The 24,357-nt window shown below is 39.4% G+C and overlaps 2 protein-coding genes across 2 annotated transcripts in view; both read right to left on the bottom strand.

The window, feature by feature from the left end:
- LOC120534658 (zinc finger protein 658B-like) overlaps window positions 1–3,648 on the bottom strand; it is a 73,172-nt gene extending 69,524 nt beyond the window's left edge. Inside the window, exon 1 of the mRNA XM_039762249.1 lies at window positions 3,416–3,648. The gene's annotated coding sequence lies outside the window, so the exon portion shown is untranslated. The remainder of the gene's footprint in view (window positions 1–3,415) is intronic.
- A 1,252-nt stretch (window positions 3,649–4,900) lies between these two features.
- Window positions 4,901–24,357, bottom strand: part of LOC120534657 (E3 SUMO-protein ligase KIAA1586-like) — a 28,355-nt gene continuing 8,898 nt past the window's right edge. The window contains exons 3-5 of the mRNA XM_039762248.1: window positions 15,652–16,425; window positions 6,919–7,014; window positions 4,901–6,783 (exon numbers count right to left, since the gene is read on the bottom strand). Coding sequence (XP_039618182.1) covers window positions 4,901–6,783; window positions 6,919–7,014; window positions 15,652–16,425 — 2,753 coding nt within the window. The remainder of the gene's footprint in view (window positions 6,784–6,918; window positions 7,015–15,651; window positions 16,426–24,357) is intronic.

Raw genomic sequence — 24,357 nt, 5'->3', positions numbered from 1 at the left:
GAAGGTAGTACATTAATACATAAGCCAGCTTTGACCTTAATTTCCAATTTTGCCAGGGGTTAAGGCTTTGAAGCCTATTGTTGTGTTGGCACTTACAGTTGTGGGGGGGTAAAAAGGATACATTAGAAATAGCACCACGTGAGGCTAGACCACACTCATGAAGTCCCAGTCCTACGATATGCCCAGAGACAGAGCACATCGAGAACAAAACTAGCCTCCCAGCAGCAGTGTAGAAGGATTAAAGTAGAGATATTGCTTGGCAAATACAATCCAAATACTGTAAACCTAGAATATAATGTTAAAGAATAAACCCAGGGAATGATGATAAACAGTAGCCCTGGATAAGCAGTTAATGTAGGATATAATAATTTTATATTATTGGAGAGAGCTTCACAATATGATTAATGCTAAACTTGTGTGAATTAAAAATGAATTACTAGGTCTTAATATATTTACGTAATTAAGAAATGTAATCAGTACACTGTAATAGGAGGTAAGAAAGTCCAAATTGGCTCTGTAATAGATTTATTTGGGTAAACTAAACTATACAACTGTTTTGTAAATCAAAAATGAATAATCTGTACATTTTATTGTGGGAGGCAATTAAATTGTTAACCATGTAATGCTCAATTTTTTAAATTAATTGCAATTCTATTCTCACTGTTAGTCTGCACGGACACGTAAAGGTGGGTACCATTGAACAATAGTATTTCATATATATATATATATATATATATATATAGAAAGAAAATAAGTATTTAAAATATATGTGGGCTCTAGTCTGATACTTCAATTAATTGTGTAAATACAATGTTACGTGCCATTATTGTGAATTACAGTATTTTCAGAAGTACGATACAGTCAAGATGATAACTGACAGTAAATACACAGCCATATCTTGAGCAGGTGACAAATACACATTATTATTTAATAATTTTGAAGTCTCAGAATAATGGCATGACAGATACAAAAACAAGATTGCTTTTAGAGCATCAAAGACACAAAATGAAGTCAAAATGCCAGTACCAGTTGCACTTACAAAAATCAATAAAAACCATCAAGAGAAATGCACCATAACAACCTCACAATGAGCGTCAAGGCATCAAAATTCTCAGCTAAAGTCATACGTCGTGGGGCTTCGATGTTCGTTGTTAATGACATCTGGGGGCTTGTGAGCAGTCAGGTACTTGTGACAGAGCTCTCCTCAGGCATTAGTTCTGCTTATTATCTTTGTAAATGATTTTGTAAAGATGATCCTTTTTATTATTTAGATTCCTCCATTATGCAACTGTTTTTTCATTATATTTACACCTTTCTCATCATGATGTAGCTTTGTTAGGTCATATTTTCTAACCTGCATAAACCAAACCAGGGCTGGGTGGAGCTGATGCCTATCCCAGCTGGCAGAGCACACATAGCAGGAACTGGAACTGGACTGGGCACCATACCATCACATTGCAAACACACACACACACACCAAATGCAGACAAGGGCCAATTCAGTGTCGCCTAACAGGAAGAGGAAACCAGAGCACCCAGATGATACCCAAAGATATGGGGAATATATATGGAAACTCCACACAGGCAGGACCCGGGGCATGAAGCCTGGTCTCCTAAGTGTGAGGCAGCAACACTAGGACTGTGACACCATGACGCTATTGTAATTTTAATGTGGTTTCTTAGTTGTGTTTTTGTTTGCCTGTTCACTTCTTCTCTTTAGTTTGACCCCCGAGCGGGTGGGACCTCCCAGTTACACAGGAGTGCAGCTAATGGGGCCCAGTTGAAGGGCTGAGCTAACTGCTGTGGCATGGAGTTTGTTCTCGTTGTCACTCAGTTTCTTTTAGCTTAAGTTCAGGTGAGCTTGGTAGGCTTGGCTGTTAAATTATTTTTGTAGGCTTACTATTTATGCCTCCAATTTAACCTAACAAAAATACAACACACACCACCCTGAGTTACTTGACCTTTCTAAATACAATCAGAACCCCATAAATTAAATGATAAAATGAGCCTTTAGTCAGGTTTATGGTACACAATTCAAAACTGCTAAAATGTCAACAGATAAGATAAATTGCTTAAATTCTTGACCATTTGCTATTATCTTCAATAATTTTCATTACTGTCCTAATTAGCTAGACATTTGAAAGCGTTGCTGTGATTTATCAGTGCATTCTTCTGTTATGTTTAAATATTGAAGAGCTTTACAGTTGACCTCATCATTTTCACTTATAAACTCAACAATTACAAATTTAACATTGTAATTTATCCACTAGTAATGTTTCTTGTTTATAATCATCAAGTAGCTCTCTTGTTGCACTGTTTATTTGTTCAGAAACATCTTCCATTACCACCGGTGGCATCTTCCCCCCATAGCCTTTACTTTTTCTCGAGTTACACCATTATGCTTTCCATCCTTCGCTCTGCTTCTGAATACGATATTTTTAATTCTCTTTGTACATTTTTTTTTTTTTGATAATAGTTACATCGCTTCATAAGCCGCACTGTTATTCCCATCACAATTTCAACATTTAAAAATAAGTTATGTTCATTCTTCTTAATTATGATCACCGCCACACTTTTGCACATCTTTACAAATTCCGGCTGTACGTCCAAATCTCAGACATTTGAAAAATCTAACTGGTTGCGGTATATACACTCTAACTGGAAACAAACCGTACCCCGATTTCACTTTACTTTGGTAAATTATCTTCAAAAGACAACACAATGGACTTTGTCGGAATTCACATCCTCTCTGTATTAATATCAATACGGTATCCATCAACTAACTTTTGTTTTCTTAAATGCTCTTATTATTTCTTTAATATTTACATCTGCTGCTTGCCACACCTCTTCCAAGCACATGCGCCTCAAATATTTTCCTAAACTAGAAAAAGTTAATGCTTTTTGTTGTTGTTCCCTTTTCTTTTTTTTTTTTACAAACATCACTAAACGAGCGCTCAATAATGTTTTACCTTCTTTAACATCCCCCATCATACTATTCCTCGACGCCAAATTAATTGGACTAAAATCTCCCAACTTTCTCCGTTCCGCCATCGCCTAATAAATAACCATAAAATCCTCTTTCTCGTCCCCTGTCTCTTTGTCGCTTGAAGAACCCGAGTCATCGTGTCTCCCTCTGTTTTCACTCCATCATATTAGGTACGGGCCTATTCTGGCGGCCTCAGAGGTAAACTCTCACCGGTGCCGATAGCAACACTTTCGTCTCTCTCTCTCTCTCTCTCTCTCTCTCCTGTACAACCCACCGAGACGCTTTCTGCCACGTTAGCGAGAAATGTTCTCCGAAAGTTTCTCCCCTTGGAAGGGAATCTCACAACCAGCACCCGAGTCCCCTCGCGCATCCCTCAAGGCTTTCCTTTGTTCCCATTTATCCAGCTGCTTTATGTCCTGCAAGTACTTACCACGTGTATTTACTTTTCTTCATCATCTCCTTCGTTTATTTAATGATGGTTGGCAAACCAACTCAAGGTGCATTACCGACACCAACTGGACTGGAGTGTGATGAAGATAAGGAAAAAAAAAAAAATAATAATAACCTTACGCCTAGAAATACCTGTATTTTCCAATGACCTCCTGTCTTTACACACGTCTAATGCGTATAACTGAGTGAAGAAGCCAGCAGCAATTAGCAGCAGAAGCGAGCAACTTCCGGTTGGAAGTGCACAGCTGTGTATCAAAATAAAAGACTCCGAACTGAAGCAATGCTACCAATGTACCCAGTTTTAAAGATCAGCATTTTAAAAGACAAATCTCTTATTTTACTACATAACAAGCTACCTGGAATGGAAATGGACTAAAGAGGTGGTGCACTATATTGTACAAAACTCAGACAAAGTCTGAGAAGTTTTTTTTGAGATGTTTCAGAACGGCTTATATACAGTGGTGTAGTGGTGTCTGGAGAAGTGGGTATACTGAAAATTTAGCCCCTTACTTTTTTTAGCGGCCTACACAGCAAAACATTAACAGTGACAGTCTTACATATTTAGTTCCCACTAGAAAGGGACAATACTATTTGCTGCCTGACTTCATTCAGTTCAAGGATCATTATGAGATTTTGAGATCTGTCTGGTTCATAGATTACAGAGTAATTCAACTGCATATTGCATACATTTTCTTAGTCCATTGGGAAAGTAGATTCTTTTGTAAACAGTGTCTTAAAATATCTAAGCTGCAAAGGATAGTGAAGGCCAGAGAGTGATACAATTGTAAAATTAAAATGATTTGTCAGTGGCAGTATGTGAAAATTACTGGTGGTACAGAGGCCCATTTCATTAATAGTCGATACATTTAACATGAAGCCTTTTCAGTCAGAGATACGTTTATTTTTACAAAATTTAAACAGCTCATTTTCAAAATAAAATAAATGGATTTGACCATTCTGAATATTCATTAACTAGGACAACAGAGAGCAATAAGTAATGCAATTTTTCATACTTTGGCAATGCATCCTTGTTCCTGTTTCACCTAGTGTAAAAAAGACCCATCATACTCTTTTCAAGTAAATTCAAAACCCAATCCTAAAACTGCAAATGAAATAAATAATTTGGGTCGGGTATCAAACATATTTGGTACATATGTGTAGAAAAATATCACATTATATAACAATGCATTTAAAATAATGTGTTACAAAATTACAATATGTAGTTAATAATACACAATATATATATATATATTTTCCACCTCATTGATGAAGATGAATGTGATATACTTTCTCAATACAATGAAGGGTATCTAAATAAGTGCTTACATTAAGAGAATTAACACCAGGTACTTAGATAAGTAGTGGTATACTTCTATAAACAACATCAAATACATTACAGATAAGAACACAAGATTTATAGTCAATGCAGATCTGTAAACCTATCCACAGTTTGCCGACACTTGCACTACAGTATTCTCCAGACAGACTTGCTTTCCACAGGGGTTTTCACCCTGCACTGCCTAGAACTAGCAGTATGGTGGCTCATCAGCCAGGTCCTCGTATATTTTTGAGGTTCAAACTTGGAAGTAGGGGGGCCGTTGATGTTAATCATCATCAAGTTTGATATGTTTGAAACCAGTAGGACAGCCCTTTTGTCTGTGTTTATATTGTTCATAAGGCTAAAGTTCCTCCCACACTCTGCTGTGCTGACAGGGAATGTTTTCATACAGTTAATGAGTGGTTTGAGGTCCTTGGGCTTACTGTTTGGCTCTTCCAACAAGTCCCGCATCCCGTTCAGTGCTTGGTCTTCGCACAAGTTAAATCGCTTGCAGAGTCTCTTAATTTGTTCCTCACCATGGCGAATGCTGGGGTTTGATGGCCATTTACTCTGATCAAGGATGCTGAGGTCCTTGATGATCTCATCTTCAAAAGACAAGCGTTGTTCGAGATTGTTCACAATGCTTTGCAGGAATTGTCTGGGATGGATAGAGGTGAGCTTTGCATTTTGTTTCAAGGCAACAGACCGGTACCTTCCCCTGGCTTCTGCTTCTAAAGCCTCACTGTATTTTTGCCCTGGACTCTCTTTAAATGAATGTATCACTCTTAATGTGCATTTTAGTAGATGGTCTGCTCTAAGGAGAGTAACAGAACGAGCCTGAAGTTCCTGTGACAGGAGACTTAGTTCATGGAGTGTGTCATACATGAGCCCAAGATCACACAGAAATTCAGGACTTTGAACACGGTCTAATAGACCTCTGTACATTTGTTTCTCTTTGCTGGATCTTGTCTCATCATGACAAGCACTCTTAAAGTGCTGCACAAGAGCTTCCAGTGATGTCCAAACTGCATGAACAGTCCGAAAGCTACTGGCCACCCAGCGTACATCTAAAACTCTGCCAATACGAAGAAGCTGCGACTCTACTTCAGCGGCCGCATCTTTAAGTTCATGCTCATTTTTGTCTGACGCACTATACAGAGAGTACAGCTTCTGCATAAAAGCTTTAAAGTGATTGACAGAGTTTACCTCATCAACTGCATCTGACACAGCTAGCTCAAGTCTATGGTTCATGCAGTGCCATACAAAAAGCCTTGGGAATTTTGAGGTCAGCCTTGTTGCTACACCTGACTTTTTTCCTAACACGGCACTGGCTCCATCACATACAAATGTCACCCAGTTTTCATGAAGCCATTCCTCCATAAAGCCAGCATTAGTTAAACAACTGAGTAAAGCCTCTGCTATGCCATCAGCTCTCTGATTTTCAAGTTCAACAAGTTCAAGGAATATGAATTCAGGACTGTTTTCCTCAAATGATGCTTTCACAGAAACAGTCATGACAGCTTTGCGATTTAAAGAAGAAGTCTCATCAACTAGGACGGCCAACTTACTTGATGATGCTATTATACTACTGACAATTTTTTTTTTCATCTCATTAGCAACATGCTCGATTATTTGTGTTGCACTGTAACATGAATGAAGTACTGAGCCCATCTTTATGCCATTCAATTCCTGCAGTTCCATGAGGCTCTCGTGGTCAGCAAAAGGTCTATTCCTTTTGGCTAAATGGTAGGCTGTTCTGAACACAGCTTCGGTTTCCTTCATGTAGGACTCTGTCATGGCCTCCATTGCATTTTCAATGGTCGCTTCTTTCTGTTGCTCTTTAATCTTCACAGCTTGAATGTGTGCTTTGGACAAAGCATGTTTCCTCACCTTATTTCTTAAGGCGGACAGACTTGTCTCTCTACTGCTTAGGCCAGACGCTTGAATTTCAAAGTTCATCCATTCTCTTGAGAACGATACACCTTTCTCCTTGTTACCATCAATGGACACAGTGCTACAGACCAAACATCCTGTGAAGCATAAACAAAAAATAGATTCACATCTGTATTTTTCTCCCACATACATATTCAAACACACACACTGTACATTTTTCAGTGTCCACAGTTATAGAATCTAAGCCTAATCAAAAATCAATGTACACTTACCCAATTTTCTACTTTTGAATCCTAACCAGGGGTTCTTGGATTGGAAATCCTCTTTCTGTTTGGCTGTCCATACCTGTGGCCATTCATTATTGGTGTCTACATAAAAAAAAAACCATTAGTCATAAAATTATTGGTATGAAAATGGTACTAACACACTAACACAGTTTCAAGTTTAAAATCAGCATTTCTCAGGAAGAATAGCATACCTAGCTAGAAAGGCTTTAATGCCGTTTGGACACCGGCTAGTGCTCGGGGAAAACGGTGTAAGTGTAACGTTATAAACTCTCCCCAACACCTGTTACTCTGTCTATACTCAAAAATAAACATTGAGGGGAAAGTCAGGTTGAAATATCTGCGTTTTAAAATGCAACCAACCGGAATTTGTTGACAGCTAGCAGATTTGATGCTAATGAAAGTCAGGGAAGCTAACTTAACACTAGCCACAGGCTGCATGAGCAAATTGGAACAGCAAAAAATAAACTAAATAAAAAAGCTGCTAGTTAACACTAGAATTACCAGAGCCTACGAAAAAACTCATAGATCCGTCCCACCTTAAATCGCTTCTTAGATCCCTTCACACCTCTCCGCCAGCGTCCTTTGTCCTCTAAATGTGCTGATAAAGAGAAGCTACAAGCAACTGGCTATTCCATCCCCCCGCCGACTTAGAATGTGCACAAACGTCTCCCAGCTCATGCCTTGATTGATTATCTGGGAGTGAAGTGGAGTTTTAGAGTGGAAATAATAGATCGTACTTGGAACACACGCATTTCATGTCTGTTCCGTTTCTACAGTAATCTGTGTAAACACATTGTTAAAACAGAAACTTTTTTATATTTTAGTAGTAGATGACAAAATGTAGGCATAAACTATATAATGTATGAAGCCTGAAGTCCAAATATCAAAGAAACACTTTCACAAAAGGTACAAATATAAACACAACAAATGCACTTTTATTCAAAAATATAACTGCAGAAAAAAAAAGGCACCTTAACATGCGACATTGACACCTGTTTATTATGACTGTCTCTGTGGCACAATAGAATCAGCTGCCGACTGGGAATCAAAAGGTCACGAGTTCAATTCTGCACCACTCTGTTTTGAGAAGTAAACTGCTCTTAGTCTTACTATTTTAGAATAAAAACATACATTTGATTTCAGTCTGTAACATCCGGTGTAATTTATGATACTTGTAAAGGTTAGCTTTGTTTTTTGTTTTTTTTTAGTCAGTTTTATTATCTCAGCCGCGTTCACAAGTCCAAACACACCCCACCCCCGCATCTGACACTGCTGTTTTCACATAGACGCAATGTAACAGAGGTAAACTGAGCTCCCTTCTACATCGGAGGAAGAACGCACATACCATTGCTGGCATACTAAAGTGTCAGCAGGTACTTTTCATGGCTTTACACACAGTTTTGAGTATGCCCTCTGCCCACAACTTGTGACTTTAAGCTTTAGGAAGTGAGCAAATAAATAAAGGTAAATCGCGTCATAAAATGATTTCTTCAAAACATCACATATATTTGTCTCTTTTTTTAAAATGTGCGTTGATCACCGCCAGCATGTTCTTGCGCGCACTGAATAAGAGACAAATATACAGTGCATCCTGTGCGTACAGTGCAATATTATTTGAAAATGAACAGCATCAAATCGGGTGTGAATTTACAGTGGTGTGAAAAACTATTTGCCCCCTTCCTGATTTCTTATTCTTTTGCATGTTTGTCACACAAAATGTTTCTGATCATCAAGCACATTTAACCATTAGTCAAATATAACACAAGTAAACACAAAATGCAGTTTTTAAATGGTGGTTTTTATTATTTAGGGAGAAAAAATCCAAACCTACATGGCCCTGTGTGAAAAAGTAATTGCCCCCTGAACCTAATAACTGGTTGGGCCACCCTTAGCAGCAATAACTGCAATCAAGCGTTTGCGATAACTTGCAATGAGTCTTTTACAGCGCTCTGGAGGAATTTTGGCCCACTCATCTTTGCAGAATTGTTGTAATGCAGCTTTATTTGAGGGTTTTCTAGCATGACCGCCTTTTTAAGGTCATGCCATAGCATCTCAATTGGATTCAGGTCAGGACTTTGACTAGGCCACTCCAAAGTCTTCATTTTGTTTTTCTTCAGCCATTCAGAGGTGGATTTGCTGGTGTGTTTTGGGTCATTGTCCTGTTGCAGCACCCAAGATCGCTTCAGCTTGAGTTGACGAACAGATGGCCAGACATTCTCTTTCAGGATTTTTTGGTAGACAGTAGAATTCATGGTTCCATCTGTCACAGCAAGCCTTCCAGGTCCTGAAGCAGCAAAACAACCCCAGACCATCACACTACCACCACCATATTTTACTGTTGGTATGATGTTCTTTTTCTGAAATGCTGTGTTCCTTTTACACCAGATGTAACGGGACATTTGCCTTCCAAAAAGTTCAACTTTTGTCTCATCAGTCCACAAGGTATTTTCCCAAAAGTCTTGGCAATCATTGAGATGTTTCTTAGCAAAATTGAGACGAGCCCTAATGTTCTTTTTGCTTAAGAGTGGTTTGCGTCTTGGAAATCTGCCATGCAGGCCGTTTCTGCCCAGTCTCTTTCTTATGGTGGAGTCGTGAACACTGACCTTAATTGAGGCAAGTGAGGCCGGCAGTTCTTTAGACGTTGTCCTAGGACTCGTCTGTTCCATGTTTTTGCCATTTGTGGATAATGGCTCTCACTGTGGTTCGCTGGAGTCCCAAAGCTTTAGAAATGGCTTTATAACCTTTACCAGACTGATAGATCTCAATTACTTCTGTTCTCATTTGTTTCTGAATTTCTTTGGATCTTGGCATGATGTCTAGTGTTTGAGGTGCTTTTGGTCTACTTCTCTGTGTCAGGCAGCTCCTATTTAAGTGATTTCTTGATTGAAACAGGTGTGGCAGTAATCAGGCCTGGGGTGCTATAAATTGAACTCAGGTGTGATACACCACAGTTAGGTTATTTTTTAACAAGGGGGCAATTACTTTTTCACACAGGGCCATGTAGGTTTGGATTTTTTTTTCTCCCTAAATAATAAAAACCACCATTTAAAAACTGCATTTTGTGTTTACTTGTGTTATATTTGACTAATGGTTAAATGTGTTTGATGATCAGAAACATTTTGTGACAAACATGCAAAAGAATAAGAAATCAGGAAGGGGGCAAATAGTTTTTCACACCACTGTATGCTGCCGCTGTTAGAGTCAGATCAGAAGGGGGGCAAGGGAGAGCATGATCATGACTGAGAGAATCAGACTGAAAAAAAGCAAACATTTAGAAATGCCATACTTTTACAGCTGATCTGACGCTGTTCGTTTTCAAATAATATTGCATTAGTGCAACAATGTTTTCTGATTGGTACTATTCAGGTCATCAAATAATTTCTTCAAAATGTCACATGTATTTGTCTCCTTCTTTTTATTCCACTGCTGCGCTGACATCGTGCACCAGAAGGCGTGAACTTATTCAGTGCGGCTGGAGCATGCAGGTGGCCAGTTGCTTGTACTATCACAAGCTTTTTTTAAAATGTGCGTTGATCACCGCCAGCATGTTGTATGTAGCACACAGCAACTGGCCACCTGCATGTTCTTGCGCGCACTGAATAAGCTCCTGATCTGACTCTAAGTAATAGCGCCAGCATAAATTCACACCCGATCTGATGCTATTCATTTTCAAATAATATTGCATTAGTACAATGACGTTTTCACATATATTGTCTCTTTCTTTCAGGTGTGCAATAGAAACCACAGCATAGAGAGAAGTGTGTACAACGCTTCTTACAGGAAAAAAGAAAAGATGATGCAGCATCAACAAGCTTCAGTTCTAAGACCTCAGCTTCCAACAGGGAAGAAAGTACAGTAAGTACAGTGTCAGGTGCTCATTCAGTGTAATAGGAACCATAGCACAGAGAGGTGTGTACACTGCAACAAGAACACATGCCGCAAATGTAGGAAGGGCGGATGCAATTTACCTTTATTTATTTGCTTGCTTCCTAAAGCCTAAAGTCACAAGTAGTGTGCAGAGGGCATGCTCAAAAAATATGTGCAATGCCATGAAAAGTGCCTGCTGACACTTTAGTACGTAAGCAATGGTAAGAAAATGCAGTTATTTTTTTTTGCGGCACATACACCGTCCAGATCTAAACACTAGTGTGTGGAGTCGCTTGCGTTCTACATCAGAGCATTGCTTTAGAATGTTATTTACCTATTTACCTTTATTTATTTACTCACTTCCTACAGCGTAAAGGCACAAGTAAAATGCAGAGCTTCCCATATACATATACAAAGTACAGTGATGGCAAAAGGGTGATGTGCATTCTTGCTCCGACGTAGAAGGGAGCCGAGTTTACCTCTGTTGTAGTGCGTCTATGTGAAAACAGCAGTGTCAAATGCGGAGGTGGGGTGTGTTTGGGCTCGTGAACGTGGCAGAGATAATAAAACTGACTAATAAAAAATAAAAAAAAGCTAACCTTTACAAGTATCATAAATTACACCGGCTGTTACAGACTGAAATCAAATGTATGTTTTTATTCTAAAATAGTAAGAATAAGAGCAGCTCACTTCTCAAAACAGAGTGGTGCAGGATCAAACTCGCGACCTTTTGATTCCCAGTCAGCAGCTGATTCTATTGTGCCACGGTGGCGGTCATAATAAACAGGTGTCAATGTCGCATGTTAAGGCGGCTTTTTTTTTCTGCAGTTATATTTTTGAATAAAAGCACAATTGTTGTGTTATATTTGTACCTTTTGTGAAAGTGTTTCTTTGATATTTGGACTTCAGGCTTCATACATTATATAGCAGGGGTATTCAATTAAAAGTCACTGAGGTCCAGTTATTAAATTTCGTCCAAGTAGAAGGTCCGAACCAAACTCCATCTTGTGTCTTGTAGCCTTCCCCTTATAGCAAATAAATTCAAGGCCTTTATTTTAGATTAAAGAACAGAAACATAATAAAATAAATTTAAAAAAGTGCAAACAGAGTGGAATAACTCCTTTTCTCTTAAATTAAAGAGGTCCCAACCTGAAGAATTGAAGGCCTACACTTCAAGTAAAAAAGTCAACTCAGAAAACAATAACTAAAAATTGCAAACATAGCATTGACTTAACATTTTCTCTTCTTTGTTCTTAAAATAAGGAGATTCCAGCCTAAAAACAATTGAGGGCTTACTTTTCAAGAAAAAAAAAATCCACATCTTCAACAAGTGGCTTTTTAGGGGGCGAAATGCAAACACAGCTTTGAACTTTTCTCTTTTAATTCTTCTTTTTTTTACTTTTCTTAATGAGAGAAATGGGCATGTGGCTGCCCTGCCAGTAATTTAAATCTTGGTTGGAATGGAGTTAGTGCCATTCTCATACAGATATGTAGGTGTTCATTGTTAAGCCTAGAACGGTACTTGTTTTTGATAATGTTCATAGTGGAAAAAGCTGACTCACAGCTGTAAGTTGATCCAAACATAGTCAAGGTGTGCAGTGCTACTTTGGTTAGACCAGGGAACACACTCTCAGAAACAGTCTGTAACCAGAAAGTAGCAGGGTCAGTTGTCTCAAAATGCTCTCTTAATGCAGCATTTCCTTGCAGATCAATGAGCTCAAGCTGTAAAGATCCTGCATGTGCCCACTTGAATGTCTGAGTCGCCTCCTTCGAAAATTGTCTGACTTCTCTGATGAGGAAAGGATTCTGGATTAGCAGGAGGAGCTGTTCCCCAAGGCAGAAGCTGTTGAACCTGTTACTGAAATTTCCAATCAGCTTGTTAATGAAGTCCACATAGGGAGAAAAATTTCTCTCACCCTGAATCTGTTCCTGCAGTTTTGGGAAGTGTTCACACTCCCCTTCAGGATCTTCTCTGAAAATGTCCAGCTTCCTCTGGAAAGAGCGAACAGCTGTCATTAAGTCATCAGTTCGGTTATTTTGCGTGCCCTCAGCTCGGACTTCAGGGGATAACTTTGCTCAAAAGAGCTGTGCTTTGTTTCGTAGTGGCATTTCACATTGCTGCTTTTAATTAATGCCACGTTTTCGCAGCATATGAGGCACACCGGTTTTGAACTGCTCGCCGGAAGAATGAACATATATTTCTCCGTCTATTCATCTTTAAAACAACGATTTTCATCATCTACTTTCCGCCTTTTGGAGCAAGCCATGTTGTCTCTTAACTTAACCCTCTTTCTCTCTGCTTTTGTAAACTAACGATTTTATTGGCTCAACTGAGTGAAGCTATTGTCGTATTAACTGGAGTAGCAGCGCCTGCTATCAATAGCCACGACCGTCCAAAATAATGCTCCATGAAAATTATTTAATGTCGTGAATTTACCAGACTGGTCATGGGTCCGGACAGAACCACCACTCGGTCCGGATCTGGACCGAGGTCCGCCATTTGGTGATGCCTGTTATATAGTTTATGCCTACATTTTGTCATCTACTACTAGAATATAAAAAATGTTTCTGTTCTAACAATTTGTTTACACAGATTACTGTAGAAACGGAACAGACATGAAATGCGTGTGTACAAAATAACGCTGTTATTTCCACTCTAAAACTCCACTTTACTCCCAGATAATCAATCAAGGCATGAGCTGAGAGAAGTTCGTGGACGTTTTGCAGCTGTGGGGGGATGGAACAGCCGGCTACATGCTACTTGTCTTTATCAGCACATTTAGATGACAAAAGACGCTGGTGGAGAGGTGTGAAGGGATTTAAGAAGCGATTTAAGGTGGGACGGATCTACAAGTTTTTTCGTAAGGCTCTGGTAGTTCTAGTGTTAATTCTGTAGAAATGCTGTATTAACATAATTTACAAATCTTGCTATTATAAAGTATTCACCATGGCTGACGTGTTCTTCCATTGAATTTGCAACGTCGATCGGAGATTTAGCGCCTCCACCGTCAACACCCCCTCCAACTGGGACTGGGGACTGAGAGGCTGTGGGTGTTGGGCTGTGGCTACCTGTCCGGCTGGATAGTAGCAATAATTTAGCTTCACAAGGTCGTTTGATCTGAAAGCTTATTTTTGTTTGTATGGTTCGCTTCATTTTCACTATTAACTTGGTTATATTAACTTTTGACTCAAGGACATATTTTGGTGTGTAACAAATGGACCGACAGGAAGGTGACGGCAAAGGATAATTTTCCCGGTTTAGCAAAGGAACGGCATGTCCCGCCCTACTCTGCCTCTGATTGGCGTAATCCGTTTGCCCTAGCCAATCATTAATTCTCCCAAAACGTAACCAAAACAGACAACAATGGCAGAAAAAAAATTGACATGCCTGCAGCACATAAATGCGTGTCACTGTGGATGTAGACTGTAACAGTGTGTGGACTGAAAAGCGCCGTATACAGTAATCCCTCGCTATATCGCGCTTTGACTTTCGCGGTTTCGCTCTATCGCGGATTTTATATGAAAGAATAACTAAATATATAACGCGGATTTTTAGCGGTTCTGGACAATGTGTCTTTTACTTCCTGTACATGCTTCCTCAGTTGGTTTGCCCAGTTGATTTCATACAAGGGACGCTATTGGCGGATGACTGAGAAGCTAACCAATCAGAGCACGCAGTTAAGTTCCTGCTTGTTGAATGCAGTGTTAACCAGGAAGTCTCGTCTCACTCATTCAGCATCAACGTGTTTCGCTGTGTAAAGAGTTGTGCTCTTTTGTGTTTATCTTTGTGCATAGTCAAGCCCTTCATTATGGCTCCAAAATGATCTGGTACTGCTTCAGGGGCCGTGCCCAAGCGCAAACGGAAGATGTTAATGATTGCCAAAAAGGTAAACGTTTTGGATTTGTTGAAGGCTACGATTCTTTTTATTTAAAAAGTAGGAAAGGAATATAAGATCTACGGCCGCAGTGTCCTTTTAACCAGGGTGCAAAACAAGTTGTAAGTGGATGTAATAAGGCAGTAGTCTGGATGGAATCTGCTTTAGGGATTTGGATTGAAGACTGCCAGAAGAAGAACAACGGCAGTGCTACACAATCGCCTGAAGTGGCTCCTTTAAGGGCTGTAACGCTCTCCTTTGTTGTGCAGTAAAATTAAACTCATTGTTATCGGACAAGTCATCGTGTCATTGTTGGTGAGTAACCATAATTCATTTTCTACTTACAGTACTTAGTACATGTACGTACGTTTAGTGTCACTGTACACACACATTTACTGTATACTATTTTTGTTGCATTGTACGTATTTATTGCTGGTGGCATGTCTATCGTAATGGCTGTAACGTGATATCGGAGACACTCAATATCTTTAAAATAATATTTAGGTTTTACTGTATATAAACAGTGTGTTTATATACATAATTGCAATGAATCTTACCTAATATCTAAGAGAATACAAAGGGATTATGCTGTATAACTGTGCGGGGAATATTTATAAACAGTGTGGGAGAGTTTATAAGGGCTTAAAATATATAAAAATAACCACAGAAACATATGGTTTCTACTTCGCGGATTTTCACCTATCGCTGGGGTCTGGAACGCAACCCCCGAGATCGAGGAAGGATTACTGTACCCATGTATATCCTGTATTACACTGCAGCATATACCCGTAACAGGGGGATTTAGAACTGGGTATACACTGTGACAACCTAATAAGAAGTGGGTATACGCCGTATACCTGCGTATACCCTGGACCACACTACTGCTTCTCTCCAGTATGAACTCTTGTGTGGATCTAAAGATGGCACTTAATAATGAATCCATTGCCACATTCCGAACAGAAATGAGTCTTCTCACCAGTGTGAATTTTCATGTGTCTCCGAAGGCTGCTTCTATCAGAGAATCGTTTCCCACATTCAGAACAACAATAAGGCTTCTCACCGCTGTGAATTCTTGTGTGGGTCCTAAGAAGTGCATTGGAGGAGAATCCATTCCCACAATCAGAACAACAAAATGACTTCTCTCCAGTGTGAATTCTCATGTGGGTCTGAAGACTGCTGCTGTGCAAGAATTGTTTGCCACATTCAAAACAGCAACACTGTTGCTCTCCAGTGTGAATTTTCATATGGACCAGAAGACGAGTCAATTGATAGAATTGTTTCCCACAGTCTGAACAGCAATATGGCTTTTCTCTAGTGTGGATTCTTGTGTGGATCCGAAGATCCCCACTGGTGGAGAATCGCTTGTCACATGTGGAACAAGAATATGGCCTCTCTCCAGTGTGAATTCGCATGTGTTTCTTTAGGCTGCTCTTTAGTGTGAGTTGTCTGCCACATTCAGAACAACTATAAAGTTTCTGTCTATTCCGACTCTGCTTGCATTTTGATTCCCTTTTAAATTGTTCCTTCTGCACTTGGGAGACAAATGAAGTTGATGAATTTGTACCGAGTCCCTCTAATTGAGTGTCAATTGCATCACCAAGCAGAGAGCTACCCTCCAGAAAAGCTGATCTCAAACTCTCCGATTCACATGTTGATTTCTTCATACTTTCATCATGTGGTGGCTGTTGTGATCTGCACTGTAGAGACGTCTGAGCCAATGAAGATAAGCAGTTGCCACTCTTTATGAAATCTGTAGAAATACAAAGTGTATGATTAGGAAATATCAAAAATGATCTGACATGAAACTCATTTAACGTTCAAATATTCCACTAGAAAGGATCCTAGCCCATTGGGCTCTGAAGCTGAAAACTGCTCCAGGGACACAGTACAATGGCTGACCCTGCACTACAATACCAAACAGTCATGTGAAATGACAATTTCCTCTCAGGGATTAGCAAAGTATTTCAAAACAAAAATCAAACCAAATAAACAGTAATACCCCCAAATCCCCATACTCCTCTTTTGTCGGTGACAGATTCACTTTTTCTCTGCTTAACACTTGTAAAAAATCAAACTGTTGATGGCTCACCAAAGACTTGAGAAGAGAATGGAAGAAAAACTGTTGGAAGTTCTGGGTCACCACCATGATACCAAAGTTTAAAGTATGTCACTGTGATCTGTTAAGTTTATTTCATTTCTTCTGATTGTACTCATATGAACAAGATATGAACAAAACCAGACATATTTAGTGAAGACAGCTGACAGAAAAAGTGATGCGTCTCTCACATAACACGCAAGGCAAGGGGACTGACAGAGGGGGCAGATTCGCTAGGGTTAGCAAAATGATGGGATGATAAGCAACAAACAACTGTTCATTGCCAAGGCAGGATATTCAGGGAAAGAAGGAGTAGGCAGTAACCTGAACGTTCAGTTACTGCATTAAAGTGGCTGTTCTGTTTTCTTGTGAGCGATGAACCAGCAAACCAGAATGTACCTGTGAACAATGTATGTTCTGTCAAGGTGGAAGTAAAAAAGTATGGTTAACTGTTGACTGTAATCTGAATTTTAAATCGCATATTCATCAGACCACTAGGACAGCATTTTTTCACTTAAGAAACGGCAAAAGTTAGACCTCTTATATAATTGAAAGATGCTGAGAAATTAGTTCACACTTTTGTTTTCAGTCGGCTAGATTACTGTAACGCACTCCTCTCAGGACCACCCAAAAAAGACATAAATCATTTGCAACGAGTGCAGAATGCAGCTGCTAGAATCCTAACTAGGAAAAGAAAATCCGAGCACATTTCTCCAGTTTTAATGTCACTAAACTGGTTACCTGTGTCATTCAGGATTGACTTTAAAATACTGCTTATGGTTTATAAAGCCTTAAATAATCTCGCTCCATCTTATATATCGGAATGTCTGACACCATAAATACCAAATCGTAACCTTAGATCCTCAAATGAGTGTCTCCTTAGAATTCCAAATGCTAAACTTAAAAGAAGTGGTGAGGTGGCCTTCTGCTGTTATGCACCTAAAATCTGGAATAGCCTGCCAATAGGAATTCGCCAGGCTGACACAGTAGAGCACTTTAAAACACTGCTGAAAACACATTACTTTAACATGGCCTTCTCATAACTTCACTTTAATTTAATCCTGATACTCTATGTTCAATTTATTATAATAACTATTCATGGTGGCTCTAAAATCCATACTAACCCATACTCTTTTTCTGTTTCTTTTTCCGGTTTCTTTGTGGTGGCGGCCTGCACTACCACCACCTACTCAAAGCATCATGATGCTCCAACATTGATGGAATAAAAGGCAGAAGTCTACGTGACCATCATCATCAAGTCCTTCCGTAAGAACCCTAAATCCAAAGAGGACTGTTTCATTTATGTTAGATAGAATGCCCAGAGGGGACTGGGTGGTCTCATGGTCTGGAATCCCTGCAGATTTTATCTTTTTCTCCAACAGACTGGAGTTTTTTTGTTTTTTCTGTCCTCCCTGGCCATCAGACCTTACTCTTATTCTGTGTTAACTAATGTTGACTTATTTTAATTTCTTACTATGTCTTTTTATTTTTCTATTCTTCATTATGTAAAGCACTTTGAGCTACTGTTTGTATGAAAATGTGCTATATAAATAAATGTGGTTGTTGTTTTCAGCTGGCAAGATCGTGTTTCAGACTCTTGACCTGAAGGAAATTTACAAAAGCTTAGACATTACCCAGAACAGCCGAGCTCACCTATGGACAGATGGTAGACTTTGCTCCTGCTCGTGCCTAGGACATCATGCTTTCCCACACTCTGTTTTGAAGTTGGACAAGCGCCGACTGCGGGAAACACCAGCTCAATCATGTTTTGGCCAAGTAGCTTTCCTTCAAGTATTATATTCGTGTCAGTGCTAAGCCTATTAAACAGAAGCTGGTAGAATTTTCCTTTAGTGTTACTGTTTCTTTATTTGATTAAGAGTCAATGCTGTACCACTAAGGAAAGATATAAGATATATCTTTATGTATACTGTTGGGTTAGTAATGGCTGCAATCTCTAAAGAATATTATCCAAGAGGACATGTGCCCCCTGCTGGATACACCCCATTACTGTACTTAACTGAAATGCACAATACGTGCCTCATCAAAAGTGCAGCCAAGCAAAAGAACAGTTACAAGTAAAACGTAACCCACCTTGAACGTTTGGCTTTCTACAAATGGGGTGTAAATGTTGCTGCTCACATTTCTTAATTGAATTCACCCAAAAACAAGACTCAAGCAAGCTAACACTTAGAAGCATATTGGTTTTCATCTGATAAGAAAGGAAAACATGCTGTGGGGTATGTCCTCCACTGTTCAATGTGCCTTACATTTTGGAAAAGGGCAACAGTAGGAACAAAAAAGCATGGAGACAGAGTGTAGTGTGTTGAAAGAGCAAAGAGAGAACATAAACACACACGAAGAGCGCAGAAAGCAATCAGAGAAACCATTTAAAAAACATGGAGTAGTCGGACAGCTCTGCTCCAGCTTCACATCTCTCTACACTCCAGGCAGGAGTAAAGTGAAACCAACGTACAGTATACAAGCTGCCGAACATACAGTAACTGCTTAAGCCAGGGGTGCCCAACTCCTGTACTGGTGGGCCGCAGTGGCTGCAGGCTTTCCTTCTATCCCTTTTCCTACTCAGTGACCAGTTTTCACTGCTCATTAACTCCTTTCCCCTTCATTTTAATAGCCCTGTTTTTAAGGATTCAAATTCTGAATTGATTCGTTTCTTCATTAAATGGCAGCCAAACAGAAATAGGATGTGAAACGAGCCGACAGATGACCAGTGAAACTGGGATCTCAAACTCCAACCAGTTTCTTAATGAGAAGCCAATTATTGCTGCTAATGAATCTCAGGACTTGCTGCTAAGGACCCTATGATTTCCATGATGCGGAAAACACGGACTAAATCACGGAATTAACACAGAAAAAAAAAAAAAACAGATTTTAGATTAGAATTTAGAGACTGAAGGGGTGACTGTTCCAAAACTTCCCAATAAATTAAATGATTGAATAATCCGTAGTTCTGTCATTCAGATACTATTAATAAAGTATCTATCTATCTATCTATCTATCTATCTATCTATCTATCTATCTATCTATCTATCTATCTATCTATCTATCTATCTATCTATCTATCTATCTATCTATCTATCTATCTATCTATCTATCTATCTATCTATCTATCATATAGTGCCTTCTATCTATCTATCTATCTATTATAGAGCTCCTTTCCTATCTATCTATCTATCTATCTATCTATCTATCTATCTATCTATCTATCTATCTATCTATCTATCTATCTATTTTCTACTTTGTTGTTTTTCCAGTCGTGCCTCTATCTGTTTGTGTGTGCGTGCCTCCTGCATGTTTTCTTGTTAAAGGCACGCAGATTAGCTCACTGCATGAGACAGAAATGTCAAAGCGAGCAGCATCAGATACCTGAACTATATAAAATAAATAAATAAATAAATAAAACATGAACTTAACTACAAAATTGAGAGCACAACAATATCCTGGCGACTTTTACAAATCTGGGCAACAACTTTTCTGCAAGTTCTGCCAGCATACCACAGACTGGACATGAAAAGATACTTACAATGACCACATCAAATCTAAAAGCCATCTGAAAAACAAGGAAAAAATTAAGATGAAAAAGTGATCCCTAACAGGGGAAATAATAAAATCGTCAGATGCAAGATGCCAGTTTGTGTCCGCGCGAGTCAGACATACCGCTCGAAAAAATAACGAAGATGTGTCCTTTCTTTATTAAGCATTGGAAACAAGGAGGCGCGCTGCCAGAAAATGAGAGCAGTCTTTGTTAAACTCATCTGCCCTGTGTCTTTGAACAACATATGGACGCCGTTCTTCAAAAGATTTGTGGCAAAAAAAAAATATTTATGTTGTAGTTGATGAAACCACTGATAGCCGAGACCACGGCGTTCTCAACATAGTGATAGGCGAAGAAACATTTAGCTGTTTGGTGATTCTTTTATGTAGGCACTTCTAATTGTATGTGATGTATTTACTGTGAATTATTTAACTGATTAAAATTACATTTAAACGGTATTAACAGTCTTTCCCCTAGAAAAATGTTATCAGTCAACGGCACTACCTGTTAACAAGTTCCCTTTTAAAAATTAACGATGACGTGCTTCACGGTGCCGAGGCACACAAGGTCCACATTTGACTCTTCCATTGTAAACTCGGCCCCTACAACAAGAAGAGCAGGCTTCTCCTCAGATGCAATGAATCCTTCAAAGCGGGTGTTTTTCTCTCTCTAGTAACAGATCTTACAATTCTGGAGGGCACTCACTACTCTACTGCAGTCTCAGCATACAGCATCATGGAGGATCTGGGCTCCTGCCTGATGAATGGTTCAGTTGTGCTAGTGTGTCGTTTCACTAAAAGGAATGTAAAGTGCCATTTTATTATTGTTTTATTGTAGCTGTTACTACTTAGAGAAAAAAAAAAAATCCAAATCAAGGAATAATAAGAAAAAAAAAAACAATTTGTGAAAAAATAAAATGGATTCCATAGGGCCCTAGACTTGCTGCTCTCATTCTGCCATAGCAGACTGTTGATTTTCTGTTTTTTCTAAGACCACTGTCAAGACCAACATGACCAAGACCTTCCCCTTTCTTTATTTTCAGGTGAGCTGGTCAGGTGGCGGCTTGTTTTGTGTCTCCTTATTGTTTGGCTGCTCATGAAGGAAAAAGACACAACTTAAGGGGTCTGAGTCACGTCAATTAAAACTGAGGCAAAAGTTAATCAGCAGCAAAAATGGCTCACTAATTTAGAAGATGGTTAGAATGAAAACCTGCAGCCACTGCGGCCCAACAGGACTGGAGTTGTACACCCCCGGTTTAAATACATCATAAAAAGCACCAAGGAACCGAAGACCGGTGTCCCGTTGAATTTCTTCAAAAAATGCTTAGCTATGGAAGACTCATTTTTTAGTTTTAGGTCACCATTGCCCTGTGGTTAGAGTACACTGAATATCTAATACAAATTTCCATAATGTGTCCAGTGCCATAATGATAAGAACTATCCTGCCCTGAAACCCCTGACTTCCTCCATCAAAAACTCCCAGACCACAATTTATAAAGGAATGGACTCTACACGTTTTCTTTTGTATATTTTACTGTTACCTGCCACCATCTCTTTTTGGAACATTTCTTCCATTTGTCTTTAATTAGACACGTATCACTTTAAGAAGGAATGTGGATGATCTGTACCTGAGGGTCCCTGTATGGGCTGCTAAGCTTCGTCTTCCTTTCAACTTGTGAGGTGTGCTTTTTACAAGGAGGAAGGAACACTGAAAATGAAGACAGTTTAGAATTAAAAGGAAAAACACGCAAACAGACAGGATAGCCATCAATGTCTACTGACAGAGTTGTGGGGTTTGCTTATGAGACTTTAGAGTAGTGGTAGAAAACAGTTTTAAAAAAAAAAAAGGACCCAATCAGCCACAACATTAAAACTACTTACAGGTGAAGTGAATAACATTCATTATTTCGTTACAAAGGCACGTGTCGAGGGGTGGGTACGTTAGGCAGCAAGTGAACAGTCTGTTCTTGAAGGTGAGGTGTTGGAAGCAGAAAAATGAGCAAGTGTTAGGATCTGAGTGACTCTGACAAGGGCCAAATGGTGATGTCTAGACAACTGGGTCAGAGTATCTCCAAAACGTCAGGTCTTGTGGGGTGTTCTCAGAATACCTACCAAAAGTGGTCCAAGGAAGGCCAACCAGTGAATCAGTGACAGGATCATAGGCGCCAAAGACTCATTGATGTGCATAGGGAGTGAATGCTAGCCCATCTGGTTTGATCTCACAGAAGATCTACAGTAGCATAAATGGATGAAAAACTAATGCTGGCAATGAGAGAAAGGTCTCGGAACACATAGTGCATCATACCTGGCTGTGTATAGTGGTGTGTAGCGACAGACCAGTCAAAGTGCCAATATCACCATGACCCCTGTCCACCACTGAAAGTGCTTACATTATACACGCGAGTGTTAGAACTGGACCATGGAGCAATGGTGGAAGACCACCTGGTCTGACAAAAGACGTTCTCTTTTAGATCATGAGGATGGGCCTGTACATCTGCACTGTTTACTTGGGAAGAGATGGCAGCAGGATGTACTATGAGAGGAAGGGAAGATGGTAGTGTGATACTCTGGGCAATGTTCTGCTTGGAAACTCTGGGTCCTGGCATTCATGTGGATGTTAGATTAACACATATCACCTACATGAAGATTACTGCAGAGCACATGAACCTCTTCGTGGAAACGATAGTCCCTAATGGCAGGAGCCTCTGTGAGCAGGATAATGTACTCTGCCACACTGCAAAAATTGTTCAGGAACGGTTTGTGGAGTGTGACAAAGAGCTATTGGTGTTGACATGGCCTCTGAATTCCTCAGCTCTCAATCTGATCAAGCATCTGTGAGGTGTGCTGGAAATACACGTCCAATCCATGGAGGCCCAACCTCGCAACACACAGGACTTAAAGGATCTGCTGCTAACGCCTTGGTGTGAGATACGACAGGACACCTTCAGAGGACTTGTGGAGTCCACGCCTCGATGTGTCAGAGTGGTTCTGGTGGCATGAGGGAGACCTGCATAACATCAGGCAGTTGGTGTTAATGCAGTGACTGATCGGTGGATGGGAGGTGCACCAAGTAACCTTCAAACACTTTCAGATTATTGCAGTGAATGATGTGCTTGGATAGAGCAGTACTAACATTTATTAGTAAAATAATTACATTCGAACAATTGTTTCAATGTTTGCGGGGACTGGTACGGTGGGGAAAAAGAAATGAGTTGGTATTGGTTCATTATATACACACATATGTTGGGTTTCTGTTTTGAAAGTAAATACAGTAGAACGTCGATTACTTAAACTAACTGGGACCAAAGTTGGTTAGGTGGACCAAAATAGTTTTGATAATCCAGCATACTTGAGAATATCCAGTCCATAAGAGACAAACTGTAATTAGGCCTATAATTAAATTACTGCACTACTGCAGACTGAAGAACTTATTAGTAATGCGGAGGAAAGAACTGTGCAATTTTTAGTTAATATATAAAACATTTACAATTTATTATATACATTCACATATATACACACACATATACAGTACATATATACACATATATACAGGGTGGTCTAGATCTAATTATGCAGATCCAAATCGTCTGGATGACTTTGATTTATGCGGGGACGAATCCAATTTGGCGCAAAGACGATTCTTCTTGTCGTCAGTTTGCACATTTCTCTATGGTCCGGGATTTTTCAGGTGATTTTCTACGTAATAAAATGAATAAGTTATAGCATAATGAAAATTGAATAATTAGATCTGGACCACCATATATAATATATAATTTCATTACAACGAACTCCCAGGGAGCTAAAAAAATATTTCGTTGTAATGAGATTCTGTGTTTGTTACTCTAGTGCTTTCTTTAACTTGTATCCAGGAGTTTGCAATCATTTCAATAGCTTCTTTCGCATTAATTTTAATCTCCTCCTGCCTACAAGTTATGCTAATGAGAAGTTTTCTCAGCATTTCTTTGCGATAATACATTTTCAGGGTGTGAATGATGGCCAAATCCAATGGCTGAAGCACTGCTGTGCAATTGGGTG

The sequence above is a fragment of the Polypterus senegalus genome, chromosome 8 (assembly GCF_016835505.1).
Source record: "Polypterus senegalus isolate Bchr_013 chromosome 8, ASM1683550v1, whole genome shotgun sequence".
In the NCBI taxonomy this organism is placed as follows: domain Eukaryota; kingdom Metazoa; phylum Chordata; class Cladistia; order Polypteriformes; family Polypteridae; genus Polypterus; species Polypterus senegalus.
The sequence above is the reverse complement of the archived record's forward strand: the minus strand, read 5'-3'. Positions and strand labels throughout refer to the sequence as shown.